Source organism: Plectropomus leopardus, chromosome 7, assembly GCF_026936395.1.
Source record: "Plectropomus leopardus strain MGB_pleo_1.0 chromosome 7, ASM2693639v1, whole genome shotgun sequence".
Lineage (NCBI taxonomy): Eukaryota > Metazoa > Chordata > Actinopteri > Perciformes > Serranidae > Plectropomus > Plectropomus leopardus.
Window position 1 is genome coordinate 16,079,835 of NC_142182.1, and position 13,856 is coordinate 16,093,690.

The following is a 13,856-nucleotide window of genomic DNA, read 5'->3' on the forward strand; positions in this document are numbered from 1 at the left end:
TGAGGGGGCTGGGTGATTGACATATGTATGTTCTTGACAAGGTCTTTCAGTAAGTCTGAAGAATTCTGCTATTGAGAGACTGCTATTTCTGAAATTAGGCCTCCTTTTATTCTAGGTTATTTCTGTGATTTCAAACACAATTCAGTGGCTAGAAAAACTGTGTGCACTGTAATTCAAGGGCAGAGGGTTCTCAATTGAAGGTCAGACCCTCTGCTTTAAACCTGAGGGTTTTGACACAGCTTTTTGTTGAGTGGCGAGCTCTAAGTCAGGTCTGCACGCATACTTTGCCATTGGTGGTGGAGTGATGCTCACACAGAGTGTTTTCTGCAGGAGACAAGTCTCCCTCACTTTACCGAACCTCCATAACAGCATGCCTCTCCTGCCTGACACATTCCTGAGTGGATATGAAGCCAGCGTTCTGTCAAGGCCTTTCAGTCTCATTGACTGGCAGGCCGAGTGTAAACAGCACGTGGAAGTAAACGGCTCTGTTAGGACTGTCACTTTCGGCTAAGTCACAGGTCAGCTGTTTGCAGTGAACCTGTCTCCGCTATGGTATATTCCACACCACTGGTCTGTCTTTGAAAACATCTTGTCTTTGTGCTTGTTACTTGTTAGACAGCGTTGTTTAAAGCATCGACCTCATCTCTTGTTCCTCTTTGGGTCTTTACACTTCATGAGGAAAAACAATGTTGTCCTCTTCCCTCGCTGCAGTCCCACAGTGACAGGAAGAGGAAAAGGCTGTAGCCTTTACTGTATGCCGGCTGTGAAGCCTTCTCTATGAAGCCCTCTCTGGAGCTGAATTGGTGAGCTGTATAAAACATCTGATGTCTGACTTCGGCAGCACGCTGAAACATTTTCAGCCTGGTTGTCTCAAAGCTCTTAGAAACACTTGAGCCTGGTATGTTTGCAGACAACAAGCCCTAATTTAAAGGGCTGTCTCTCTCCCCTTTTTTCTTAAGGGTAGATATGGGATAGAGTGCACACTGAATAAATAACTACACTTTCACACAAAGGTTACCGAGGGCTAGCCGGGTATAAACAACATGCAGCTCTCCAAGGAGTATGGTGTCTCTGTAAAGAAAACATTTATCTAATGCAGTGTGTGGAGGAGTTTTTTGGGAGCAACTGGCATGCACTGCTTTCTCAAAGACCAGTGACCCTTAAGGACAGTAAAACTCTAAAATCATAGCTTTTCACTTTTCTGTTTTTGCAAAATGTGATTTGAGTTTGAAACGTTCTATTCAGACTTGAGAAACACATTTAAACGTTTTGTGCTTAATGGTGATTGTGTAGATCTCTGGGGGCCCTGCAGAAAGTTTATATAATCAGATTTTTTCCTGAGTATTGATTGAGTCCTTTGTCCTTTGCTCATTTTTGTTGTGGACTTGAGGGCAGGAAGAGGCAGTGGGGAGAGCATAGTCAGCTTTTACCGTGAGTGTGTGTGTCCAGTGGGGGAGACGCATTTGAGTTGCCCATGCTGAGGGAGCAATAGTTAATGCAGGCCAGGCTGAATGTGAATTATCTTGCCCCACTGTTTCCAATTAAGCTTTGGACATGTACAAGCTGCAGTTATGGGAGCCCCTCATTGGTTGGGTCCATTGTGTTCGCTCATCCTTAACTGCTGAAGATAATTGTTGTTTCTTGTATACCTTCCCTTCGGGATCACTCCGGCTTCTGCCATGCAGCGATGTGTACGGCAGCTCTGCAAAGCATCATGGCTGCAAAATTGCTGAATAAATCCTTACCACTGAAAATTTCATGCCATTTTTTTCTGGCAGGTTTTGCCACATAGAGTCTGTTTTCAGTAGTTTAATATCACAATTCTTGTCTGGCCCAACCTTTGCTGCCTTTTCTTTCACCACGGGAGCTGGCCTACTTCTTATGATGTTGTTATGCTCAAGATCTGTTTTTACCCATCAACACAGCACAATATGGCAGGAGTCCAGGTCTGTCGGTTTAGAATTTGTGTCACCCATTTTACATTTTTATTCACGCAGCCATTCCAGCCTTGGAATTCCTCACTAACACAAATAGTGTTTGTGAGGATTGATGACAAACAGACTAACTTGCTTTGCAAAAGTCTTCCATATCCAGGAGTTTTGACGCTTCAAATCTGGAGCCCATCCATAACACATAAAAACAACTTTATTATTTCTTGTTTCTCAGGGTTTTTTTTTGTCTGTTTCACTGCCTGCATTTCAAATCAGCAAAGCCCCACTGTGTGTCTCAGGTTATTCAGGGTCTACTGGCTGTTTTCTACAACCTCGGAGATGGAGACTACAATCTGACACTGCCCTACCATCACCTCAGTGACGGAGATTGGCATGAGGTGGAGCTGGATCGCTATGGCAGAGAATTCACCCTGCGCCTGGACGGAGGAGGAGGACAACGAGAGGTTACGGCTTCACCCGGAAGGAGTCAGGAGATCATTATTGACCCCTCTACAGTGATGCTCGGAAACTCTTTTCCCTCGGGACACAACCGAAGCTTCCTCGGTAGATGGCTGTTTTTGTTTGATGAGTGTATATCAAAGATAAATAAGTGAATGATTTAATTATTATTGAGTGGAAAAATCTATGAATGAGACCAATGAATCAACAGGGTTAATTTGTAGATATATAGATAAATTGCCAAACACATACTCAACGGAGTGGACTTCACAGTTAACTTCTTTACCTGTTCAAATTAAACAGATGAATAATTCAGTGTTTATTTTTTACCACTCACTGGTGCCTCTACATTTCACAACCTGGCCAAAAGGTGTTTGATCCTTTAGTTTCAAGCAGATGAGCAAAAGTGAGTCAGTTGGACTGATCTGTATTTAAATGATGTGTTAGACCTCATACTTCCCACAGAGTGAGCAAACTAACCAGCAGAGAAAATATCCTGCAAAAAAAAAGAAGTCCATGCTGACAGCTTAGCCTCGGGCTGTTTGTGTGTTTCCATGCGTGAGAGTGCGCGTGCGTTGGTCTGCAGGTGTGTCAGCAAGTCTGTTTATGTGTGTCAACGTGAGTGTGTCTCTGTGTTTGAGCTTACACCCCTGCCGTGGTGTAAATGCGTGTCCATAAAAGATTTTGCCCGAGGACTCTGCGTCTTTTTGCATTCTAAACTCTTTTTTTTTTTTTACTCCTCTTTTTTTCTCCCTTCATCAGGCTGTTTGCGAGATGTGAGGTTTAACGGGCGGTCCATCCCTCTCGGTCGGGAGCAGCCCTCAGAGGGGCTTCAGGTGGTCACTTCACAGGGCGTCTCAGTCGGTTGCTCTTCAGACGCCTGCAGGAAACATCACTGCTCCCCTCCCTTGGTCTGTGTGGACCTCTGGAGACACCACGAGTGCAGGTGTTGTAAATAAATAAAGACTAAATAAGCCAGTGTGTAAATGAGGCCCTACAGTATTCAGGCACGTTCTGTACACATTTGCTCGCATACATCCAGAGACAAGGACTGCATACCACAGTTGTGCTTATAATAAAATTAGTAACGCCAGCACTCAACCTGAAAATTGTATAAAGAAACAACATCAAGACCCACACACTTGCACAGTATGGATTTCCAACAGCAGGTAGATAGAATTATATTACCTTTAAGGAAGGAACTTGTGATGCTCCGAAACTTATTCACAGTATTAACAACTTGTCACATGAGGCTGAATGCTTGGAAGGTGTAAACAAGGTCTGGGAATCACCATTTATTGTTTACTGTATATGTATGAGTTGTTATAGCAACATATGGCCAAAAATGTACATGTATAATCTGTGAACAGTTTGCAGGTGCACTGGTCCAAAAAGACAATATGTCATAGGTAAGAACTGTAAAACCATGACATTAGATGCTTTCCAAAGACAGACAACAAAGGTTGTCCAATCATTTGTCCGTCCCATTCTCACTAACGTGGTATCTCAAGAATGCCTTGAGGGACTTTCTTTGACTTTGGCAGAAATGTTCACTTGGACTTAACAATAAACTAATTAAATTTTGGTGGTCAAAGTCACTATAACCTCTTGAAACATGTTTTTGGCCATAACTCAAGAATTCATATGCTAATTTTGACAGAATTTGACGCAAATGTCTAATAGAATAAAATGATGAAATGTTGACATTTTATATCCGGAAGGTCAAAGGTCAACTTCACTGTGACATTATGATATTATGCAAAAACATTTTTCTGGCTATTGCTTAACATCAGAACTCAGCAACAGAAGTGGAGAAATGTGGTCAGATACTGAATTGGTGACACTAATCTCGGCTGTGCTGAATGTATAGATCTTGAGAGCTGCCGGGTTAATGATGTGTGTGAAACCTTAATGTTTTCACAGTCATGGATATAAACTTTAACTGCAACTTGTTGTTTTCAAATTAAGTTATGTGAAACTATCTAATAGGACAACCTTTGTAAAGGCTTTATAAGCCGTTTCTAATGACTTACTTGATGTTTAATAAATCATCTACTAATGCTCTACTTTTTAGTTCACTTAAAAGACACTTAAAGGAACAAGTTTTGGGTTGCCAGGTTGTGAAAAATCCTTTGGGCTGTTACTTGATCTTCCTCCATCATGACTTTTGTAGGTTTCCCAGACTTAAATCCATTTTCAAGTGTTTATTAAAATTTACAATTGGATACTTTATGGATTATCCATGTATTAATGTAATGTATGATGGCATATGACTAACTAAATTTTGCTTATGGCTTGTTAGACACCAATGAGTATTTATTGATCATTTACCAGAATGTATAACTTGCAACAATAAAGTTATTCTCTGTAATGATCTAATGCAAATCATGCAAATGATCTAAAAAACACTAGTAAACCAATTATTAGTAATAATAGTATCATTATTTATGATTTTTTAATGATTTTTTTATGATCATTACATGCACATAAAGACAAAAATCAGACATACAGTAATACAATATGGACTCTATACAGATCATGTGGTACTCACACAACACATACTGCTTGTGCTTCTTTGTATAATGGTCTGATCAGAGTTTCCTGTGACACACATGAAATCAAAGTGCCCACCAGATGGCAGCTTGGCTGAGTTCAGCCCTGTTAAACAGTGTGTCTAATAGTGTGTCGAGTTTAGAAAGTAGTGTATAACAGCAGCGGCTGTCACAGTCTCGGCTGCCCCTTTAAACTCTGCAGGACCACTGAGTCTCCTGACTGTGATTTCAAGTCTCTGAAACAGTGTGAGACTTTTCACTGCGGTTGGATATCCATATTCTGTGATTGCAGCACAGCCTCCGGTTACAAAGCACTGCGAGAGGCAGGGGGCAGGGGTGAATGATATTCAGGGGATGTTTTGTACAAATATACCGTGGGACTACTACTGCAAAGCCAATCTTAGCTTCTCAGTTTCTTTTCTCTTTTGGTTTTCTACGGTACAGTCGGCACTCTGTAACCTTCAAAGAGCATATCTTTGAATCTGATATAAGAGGTGTAACTCCTGAGGGATTTATTTTTACACTGTCAGCTTAGGTGTCATAGCTCTGTAGAAATTGGAGCTCCTTTTATCTGACAGCCTCTCAAGTGTCTCATGTATTTTGCTTTACACTACTGTCTCATCTTTGCACAGGTGTCCTCCTGGCCACATGACCAAAGAGAGCTCCCTGGGCAAAGTGTGTGTCTACACGCTGTGTGCCAGCCGGCCGTGCCGCCACGGCACCTGTGTAGCTCACTCCCCATCCCGCTACTCATGCCGCTGCAGCGAGGGCTACCGGGGACGCCACTGCGAGGTGACACTTGCCATGTTCCACGAGGACAGCAACAGCCTCAGCCTGAGCTCCATGTTTGCCATCAGCATCTGTGTCTTGGCCTTTCTAGGTAGCTATGTCGACTATGTCCTCTTCTACCTGTGGTAACCCGACGCTCATGTCATCATCTCCTCTCATGTTTTTTTCATGTGTTCTGTATCTTTATGTCTGCCATTTTCTTTCTTTTTCATCTTCGATACACTGATTTCCATCTTGTATTTTTGTTTGTTCTCATCTTCATGGTATAATTCTTGCATTATGTCTGGATTTTATCTGTAACATCAGTTGTTTTATTTTCTCTCCACCCCTGTTTGTTTCTGTGAAATCTACATACACATATCTCGTAGCCGTATTGATCTCTTGAGTTGTACCAGAATGTCATTTCTCTATGGGAGGTTGGTGAAAACATGAAACAAAACTGGAAGAGAAGCAGGGAGGGAAACATTGTATGTCTTAATTTATGATTCACGGGGAAGCTGTAAAAGTCCCTGGAGAATCAGGCGAGTTTCTTTATGTGTTTTTCTATATTTCTCATCACTTCTGTGTCCCCTGTCTCTTCCAATGTTACGCTCTGACTTCAGAAGTCAATTTCCCTCTCAGCCTTACTTTTTATCTGTCCAACTTATTTTATATCCCACCATCCACTCATTTTACTCCCTTGATGTCTTTTTTCTTGCCTTTTCTTCCACATTTCTGTGTACATTTCTGTTTTCCCAAGTCATCCTAAATATGTCCATATTGTGTACTTTAGTGCTATGTATACTGTAAGGAGCTGTAATCAGGGCTCATGACCGTCAAGAAAAACTGCCAAAGTAAGGGCATATTTTTATTGTCTCTTACTTTAATAGAGTTCATTCTAGGGTAACTGGAGGCTAAGGCGTAGATATAGGTTAAGGTCTATCGACAACATTACATGAACAAACATAGGGTAAGATTTCTGTTCTCAGAGAGCTGGCACTGAGCGACATGAAAAAAAAAGAATAGCAAACAGGGTAATCTACAGAAACCTTTTGTGCCAAAATACAAAAACATTCACATTCATGACAGCAAACAACATCGTTTTGTCTCCTCTCAAAACTTTCAATTTGAAGAAGCTATTTTCATCATTGTGTATTTTAAAATGCAGCCTAGCTGGAGGAAAATGCACCAACTTGCTATTTACATCCTGTGATTAAAAAATACCCACCACTGCCCACAGAGGAGTATGTCTTCAGAATTAAGTATGTGGTAATGTGGTTTTGTACTCTGGTCAGACGTTTAGTATTTATTGAGGTATTTCCAAAAAAAAAAAAAAAGTTATTCATGACATGGCTTGTGATTTAATGTAAAACTAACCACAGCATACTCCCAGCCATAGTACCACACCATTGCACAGAATACTCAGTCAAATGAAAGGGTTGTAAATGTGACTTTTGATTGACAAAACATCACAAAAGCACAAAATTAATGCAGCAATATGAATATAAGGTTCAGCTCTCAAAATGTCACGACTGTGTAGAAAAGAACAAAGTGGGAGCATGTTAAAAAAGGAAGTTTTTATGAAATGTGTCAAAGTAAAAACTGAATTGGCAAGCTTTGGGAGAGGGAATTTAAAGGCCTTGACTGAAAAAGCCTCCCTTTGAAGGCTTTGACTTACTGGATGATCTAAGGCTGATTTTTAACATATGAAGGGTCAAAAGTTCAGAAATGTATGCCAGAGCCCAACCACTGAATGCTTTAGAGGTGAGGAGTCGAATCTTAAAATCAATAAGTATAAGCTGAGGGTTACGTGGTCTCAGAGAAGTGCCAGTTGGGAGCATAGCTGCTGAATTATGAAATTTTGAGTTTTATGACTGATGCCTGAGTACATGTTTTTTTAAGCAAGAAGGTATGAATACATGGATGACCTCTTCCAGGTGTGTAGAAGAAAAAATAATTTTGGATATATTCTTAGTTAAAGAAAGCATGTCTAACCCACTTTATTTTCTCTGCATCAAAATGGAGTTCAAGTCAGGTATCTAATAAGTAGAAAAATGCTGCTTACCCAGGTTAAGCAATAGAATTGACAATTTCAACCGAAAATCAAGGGTAAGACCTTAATTAGGGTGCAACTAGCGATTTTCATTAATGATAAATCTTCTATTTATTTTCTCAGTTAATCAGATTTTAAAATGCCCATCAAAAGGTTTCAAAACTTAGGTTACATATTCAAAACATTTTTTCTGTTTTGTTTTGTTTCATCTTTGCTTTTAAGATCAATAGTCCGAAACCCAAAGATCCAAATCCAACTTAAATGTTGAAAAGCTGAAATGAACCTGTGATTTCAGCGATTGCTTGTTAAATGACTGAAATGATTAATCTGTTGTCAGAATAGTTGCTGCTAAGCTTTCAGTTGACTGACTAATTGATTAATCACCTAATGCCTCAGCTATAGAGTCTAACCAGTTAAGTGCTACCACTGGCCCACTTGTGTAAACAGTTTCATAAAATTGCACGCTTGACGGTGTCATAAGCTGTGGTGAGATCTAATAGGATCAAGATTCAATATCTACCCACATCTGCAGGGCCTTTTTAAATGTATATGCATTGATATCTCTGCAGAAAAGATGAACTGTCCCTTTAATTTATTGTTAAGGCTGGGGACAGAGATGAGCTAATTGGGTTAATTTAAGGCATTATATCAAAGGAAATGTGATTTTTCTGGTCCTCACAAAGATAGGAGGACAAACGTGTGTTCACGTGTGCGAGTGGCTCGTATGTTGTTGCTCTCACCACCCTCTGTAGGGCCACATTGCTGTTTATGAGTCTTTCTGTCAGAGACAGGCTTATAAAACGCTTGGGCGATTCAATACACTGTCCCTGCCTCTATAACTGACTCAACGTTCCCTCCAGGGCATGTGGCTAGTATTGGTACATCAGTTATTCTGACACTTGAGAGTGAAACACATAAAGCGGTCTTCAATATTTGATAATGAATTCAAAGATGATGAAGTATGGCCTTGGCATCGTTCATGAAAATTCATGTGTTGCTTGCATGCTAACTAAAGAAAGGTGCAGTCATTTTGAAGCGGCTTGCCCACTGACATCAGTGAGGCATTTACATTCTATTATATTACTATTGGAAAAGGTGAATAAAGTAATCTAAACAATTCTTTCTCTCAACCTAAAAGCAACCAAACAGTTTCACCTCCCGATTAACTGTGAATGTGGAAATAAGACTAATGCAGTGGTTTAATGAACAGCTGGTTATACAATGTGTACTTTTCTAATAATGACCCTCATCACCACAGGAACCACTACCATAAATACACACTCACACTCTGCTCACTGGCTGCACTAAGCGAGACTGCTAGCTGGGTGCTAAATTAAAAGGGGACTCCTACTCTGCCTCGGCGTGCATTAAAAGTTAAAATGATCATCCATTATTAAGTTTTACATAAGCCATCACAGACCGACCCGAGTGTGAGTTGAGCGCGTGCTATCGACAGAGCTAGATGAGCTGATGTCTGACCAAGCCTCAATAGTCCAGCATCAAATCTGACTTTCTGGTGTTTGAAGAATGGGGGAAATTAGCTGCCCATATGCGCTCCGGATGCCAAGCGATCATGTAAAGTGCCTGTACTTCTCATTCCCTGAAAGATTTATAAATAAATTATTTTCTCATCTCTCATCTGTCTCATTTCCTTCTGCTCCTTCGTCAGTTTTCGTTTCCCCCCTTCCCATTGATGTTTCGTCTGCCTCACAGCTAATTTTTTCCCTCGTTAACTCAGACTGGAGCTACATTGAAAGGGTTAAGTGTTTTGATCAAGCTCTGTTGTAGTTGTTTACTCGACATCCATTCATAATGCACGGTCCAGTCCAGGCTAACATCATAATACTCTGCTCATAGTTACGGTTAGAGGGCAGCGAGGCAGCAGCATTATGGATTGATGAATGACTGTGATGTTTGTTCTCCACCCTGAGTGATATTGATCTCACTGGAATGTAGCTGCACGCACACACACAACTGCGGGCAGTAGTGGCTGCAGGCGTAGGGGCGAAGTTTTTCAGCAGGCAACTAGTGTGCGCCCGTGTTCGAGTGTGTGTTTACCTGTGCCTAATTGTGTGTGTGTCTGTCTGTGTGTGTGTGTGTGTGTGCGCGCCCCTCTGTGGTGTGTATTGAACTCCCTCCCTATAGAAAGGTGCAGAATATCAGCTCAGGTGGTGTTTAGGGTTGAGGTGAGCGCAGGTCTGCAGGCAGCACCTCGGAGCAGGTAATTCTGGGGCTGAGAAGGAGGGTCGGCATCTGGTTGGCGCCGGGCCTCATCGAGATTCTGGTGTTTTCTGCGAGGGCGCTCCAACGCAGCAGTGAGGGAGCCGGGTCAGCTGATCAATATAGCTCACCCTCCACCCCATGCTGAGGACAGCCAGCTGAGGAGGGGGGGAAGCTTACAATTTTCCGTCTGAGAGCAGCGTAGACGAGTGTAGCAGCTGATGTGTTAAAGATGTTCCAGGCAGTGAATAAATAGAGATGATGGTTTTTAATTGAGATAACATTTTTTAGCAGAGATTAGCTCCCGGGGAGTTGTTTTTCTGTCTTTGTTTATGAATACCTGCCTGTTAGTGTGACCCCAAAGAGCCGTTGGTGCATTCTTCTCTTTCACAGCAATTACTTTAAAAATCCAGACTAATGTGATTACCTTGCATTTCTCAGAAGATTTCCAATTAAACTGATACTTAGCACGCACCATATAAACCATTCTAGTTGAAATGGATCCCATCTAGTGTGAGAGATAAAAGCCGAGGCCAGACGGAGGCCAGAGAGGGACTGGAAAACTGGAACCACGAGAGACTTTAATGAGGGGGGAAGAGGAAAGACAGAGGGAAGCTCTGATACAGAGAGACAAATAAAAGAATCAGAGATAAAAAAAGAAAGAGTGTGAACTAGTATAAAAACAGATAGCGAGGAGGGGAGAAAGAGAAAAAGGGATGGCAGATGGGAGAAAAATATTGGTTGAGATTAATGGACTTTAAAGGTCAGTCCAGCATGTTGTATAATTCAGCACACAATAGCTGTGATTGATGTGCGTGCTTTAGGACCTTTTCTTCACAGCTCCCGCAGCATTCCTCTCCACGTTCAGCAGAGCCACCGAGGCTTTGTGTTTTAAGCTGGGAGGAGTTCGAAGTCAGTTAATAGGTTTCAGAGGAACTGCAGTCTTTGATAAGACAGGAAACAGAGATGCAACATCAATGGGGAGTGGCTGGAAAGGTGCTGCCTCTGCTTCATGTATGTTCCATTAGTATGTCCTGACCGTACAGTCAGCGCAACTAATAGGTCATACAGGGCAAATTAATGTGATGGAAAATCCATTTAGTCTGCATTACCTATTTATTTTAAAGGATTTTATTTTACATGATGGAAATATATTCACATCAGGCCAGTGCCAAGTATTTCAGCATTTGTATCATCACTTTCCACTCACGTTGTCAACTTCATTTACACCCAAAGATGTGTTTTTCTGCTCAGCATCTCCTTTTAATTATGCGAGTGCTCTCTGGCTGTGTTAACCTGCGCTCTGGCACCCCTCAGTGTTGATGCTGGGCCTGTTCCTTTACTCCTGCTGGAGGAGACACAAGGGCCTGAAGGAAGGTGTGTACCATGTGTCGGCGCACCACGGCGAGTGGGAGGACATCCGAGAGAATGTGCTCAACTACGACGAGGAGGGTGGAGGGGAGCAGGACCAGGTAAACACATACACACGGTATTTACCAGACAGGCAGTGAGAGTAAACAGCACTAAACACACACAGTGCACTGCTTGAGGTTCTCATTTCCATTTTGATGTGTTTTAAATGTCATCATACTATATTTCAGGACTTTTAAAAAGGATATAAGAATACAAATAAGATAGGACAGATGCTAAACCACCAAACAGGGACATTTAATAGAGAGCAGTGTTTGTTGGTGCCCTAAAATGAAAACCAAATATCAGCTCCCTGGAGATCTGGGAATGTGAGTCAATTAGCTGAAATTAAGCAAGTAGACACCAATAGCTGTTACTGCCTCGGTTTTAATAGTGCTGGTAATAGCAGTTTTCACCCACTCTGCAATCAGATAATTAATTACTTGGCTAATCAATGGTGCTGTTGATGCCAACATCTCTTCCTACATGGTGGATCTTAGTCTTAGACTTAGGAGCAGGTTCATTTGCACACACAGGCATTAACTTAGTTACACTGCTCTGAGCACAGATTGGTGTCATGTGGCAATGTTGTTTTTCATTATCTCTTAAATTCCAAAAAAAAGATTACACAGGGGAAAATAAATGTCTCTTCTCTTCTGTCCTTCTTTCCCCTGTTGGTCTCTCAGAATGCCTTTAACATGGTGGAGCTGCAGCGCTCCCTTCAGCCCAGTCCGGCACAGTCCCTGCGGTACAGCTACCCCCAAAGCATCATCTCCTACCCGCAGACGAAGCTTTCCCAGGACAACAACAAGAAGGGGCTGTCAAATGGGAACGGCAGCGCAGCTATAGCTCTGCGTCTTGCCATCCCTCCCTCAGAGACAGAAACGCTGCCGTCCCCTCTGACCTTCCGCCGCTCCCACAAAACCCTCTCCTTCTCCAGCCAGGACTTGGCCCGCTACCTGTGTGAGGTAATCAGGGACATGGAGCACCCGGGAGAGCTCGGCACCATGACCACACCGCGCCGTCCCTCTGGGAAGGAGCGCGGCCTGGCGGCGGTGCGCTCTCTCAGCTCCCTCAGTGCATCTCAGGGTTCAGAAGTCAGGCTTCAAGCAGCCCAGAGCACCCGGCTGGACAGGTTTAAAACCCTCCGAGCAGTAGTTAGCGATCTGAGAGGAGACTCCAAGACTCCGGAGGGCCAGAAAGACAAACTGAAGGAGAGCAGAGGGCAGCTGAACTGTGAGAAGAGCGGGTGAAGCTGCACTCGGAGAAACAGAACTGAAGGTTGCAGAAAAAGCAACACTAATCAGAAGGCGTTGGTGGAATTCCAAAGGGAGATAATTAAATGTGAAATACTGGGAGGTTGCCCAGGGTCTATGTGAAGTCTGCTATAAATGTACTGTATTGATGAAACTTTGAACATTTAAGTTCTTTGATATAAAAGATGTTTACCAATGAATGATCAGATGTGATGTATTGTTTACTTGGCATTGCACTGTACAGTATTTACTCCACAGAAAGCACTTTTTGGAAGCGCCCTGTGTCAAAGCTATTCATGTCATCAAACTCATAAAGAGTAATGTCTGCAAGTAAATGAGTTTCCTCTGAGAGAGCCGGATTCTTGTTGCCGTTAATGACTCATGAAATCGTTTATGTGACAAAAATGATTTTCTTTCATTTGTATTATCTTTTTTCCTTTTAAATAAATAATTATCTTTGATAATATTTCGAGCTTGATCTTGTTCAAACACCAGTTCACATTAGCAATCGTCAAATCTCTCGTTTTTGAAGTTCAAGCCAACTTTCATCATCAAATGTTAATGCTGTTTTTTTTAGTCATAAAGCTCAGCAGACACAAAGCAGAATAAGATGTGTTTCTTATTACCTACACATGAATAATCCCTCCATGTATCTGTCTTCTTTTATTCCTAGTGATTAGGATGACTGGAAATAGACTGGAGCAGATTGTCTTGTGTGAGAGCCTCTGATGAGAAGAGCAAAGTCTATTTCAGGATGAATCATTCATGTCCAGAGCCTGTAGCCTTCTGACCTGAGCTTCTGGGAGTCTCCCATATGAACTCAAAAGCATGGGGATCCCAGCAGGTGGCCCTACACTGTACTTAATTAGCTGGCATTACTGGAGTTTAACAGCTGTGACACTGGAGCAAGCCGCTGGGGAAGCGCACAGAGCTGCTCCAGAGTTGATGCTGGCCTTGATGTTTGTATCTGGTCCATCTTCGCACTTACATAATGCATCATAACAGATACACAGGCCGAGAGGATGGTTTCACCCCCCTGTAGGTTCTTATGGAGCTTCACATTGTCCATTTTGTATTCACGAGTCTACAAATGAAAGCACCAGATCTTGATGTGTGAGCTCAAAGATCTTCACATTCATGCAATATCTGCTTCCCTCTTTTGTTATTAATATTAGTACTAAATTAAATATGTGTGATTCAGTGTTGT

General features: G+C 42.1%; 1 protein-coding gene across 3 annotated transcripts in view; it reads left to right on the forward strand.

Annotated features, from left to right (window-relative positions):
- Positions 1-12,849, forward strand: part of LOC121950393 (neural-cadherin-like) — a 95,314-nt gene extending 82,465 nt beyond the window's left edge. For all 3 annotated transcript variants that reach the window (XM_088080040.1, XM_088080039.1, XM_042496378.2), the window contains 5 exons: positions 2,231-2,495; positions 3,153-3,336; positions 5,575-5,822; positions 11,301-11,455; positions 12,080-12,849. In XM_088080040.1, coding sequence (XP_087936166.1) covers positions 2,231-2,495; positions 3,153-3,336; positions 5,575-5,822; positions 11,301-11,455; positions 12,080-12,646 — 1,419 coding nt within the window. In that variant the 3' untranslated portion in view covers positions 12,647-12,849. The remainder of the gene's footprint in view (positions 1-2,230; positions 2,496-3,152; positions 3,337-5,574; positions 5,823-11,300; positions 11,456-12,079) is intronic.
- Positions 12,850-13,856: the final 1,007 nt, after the last annotated feature.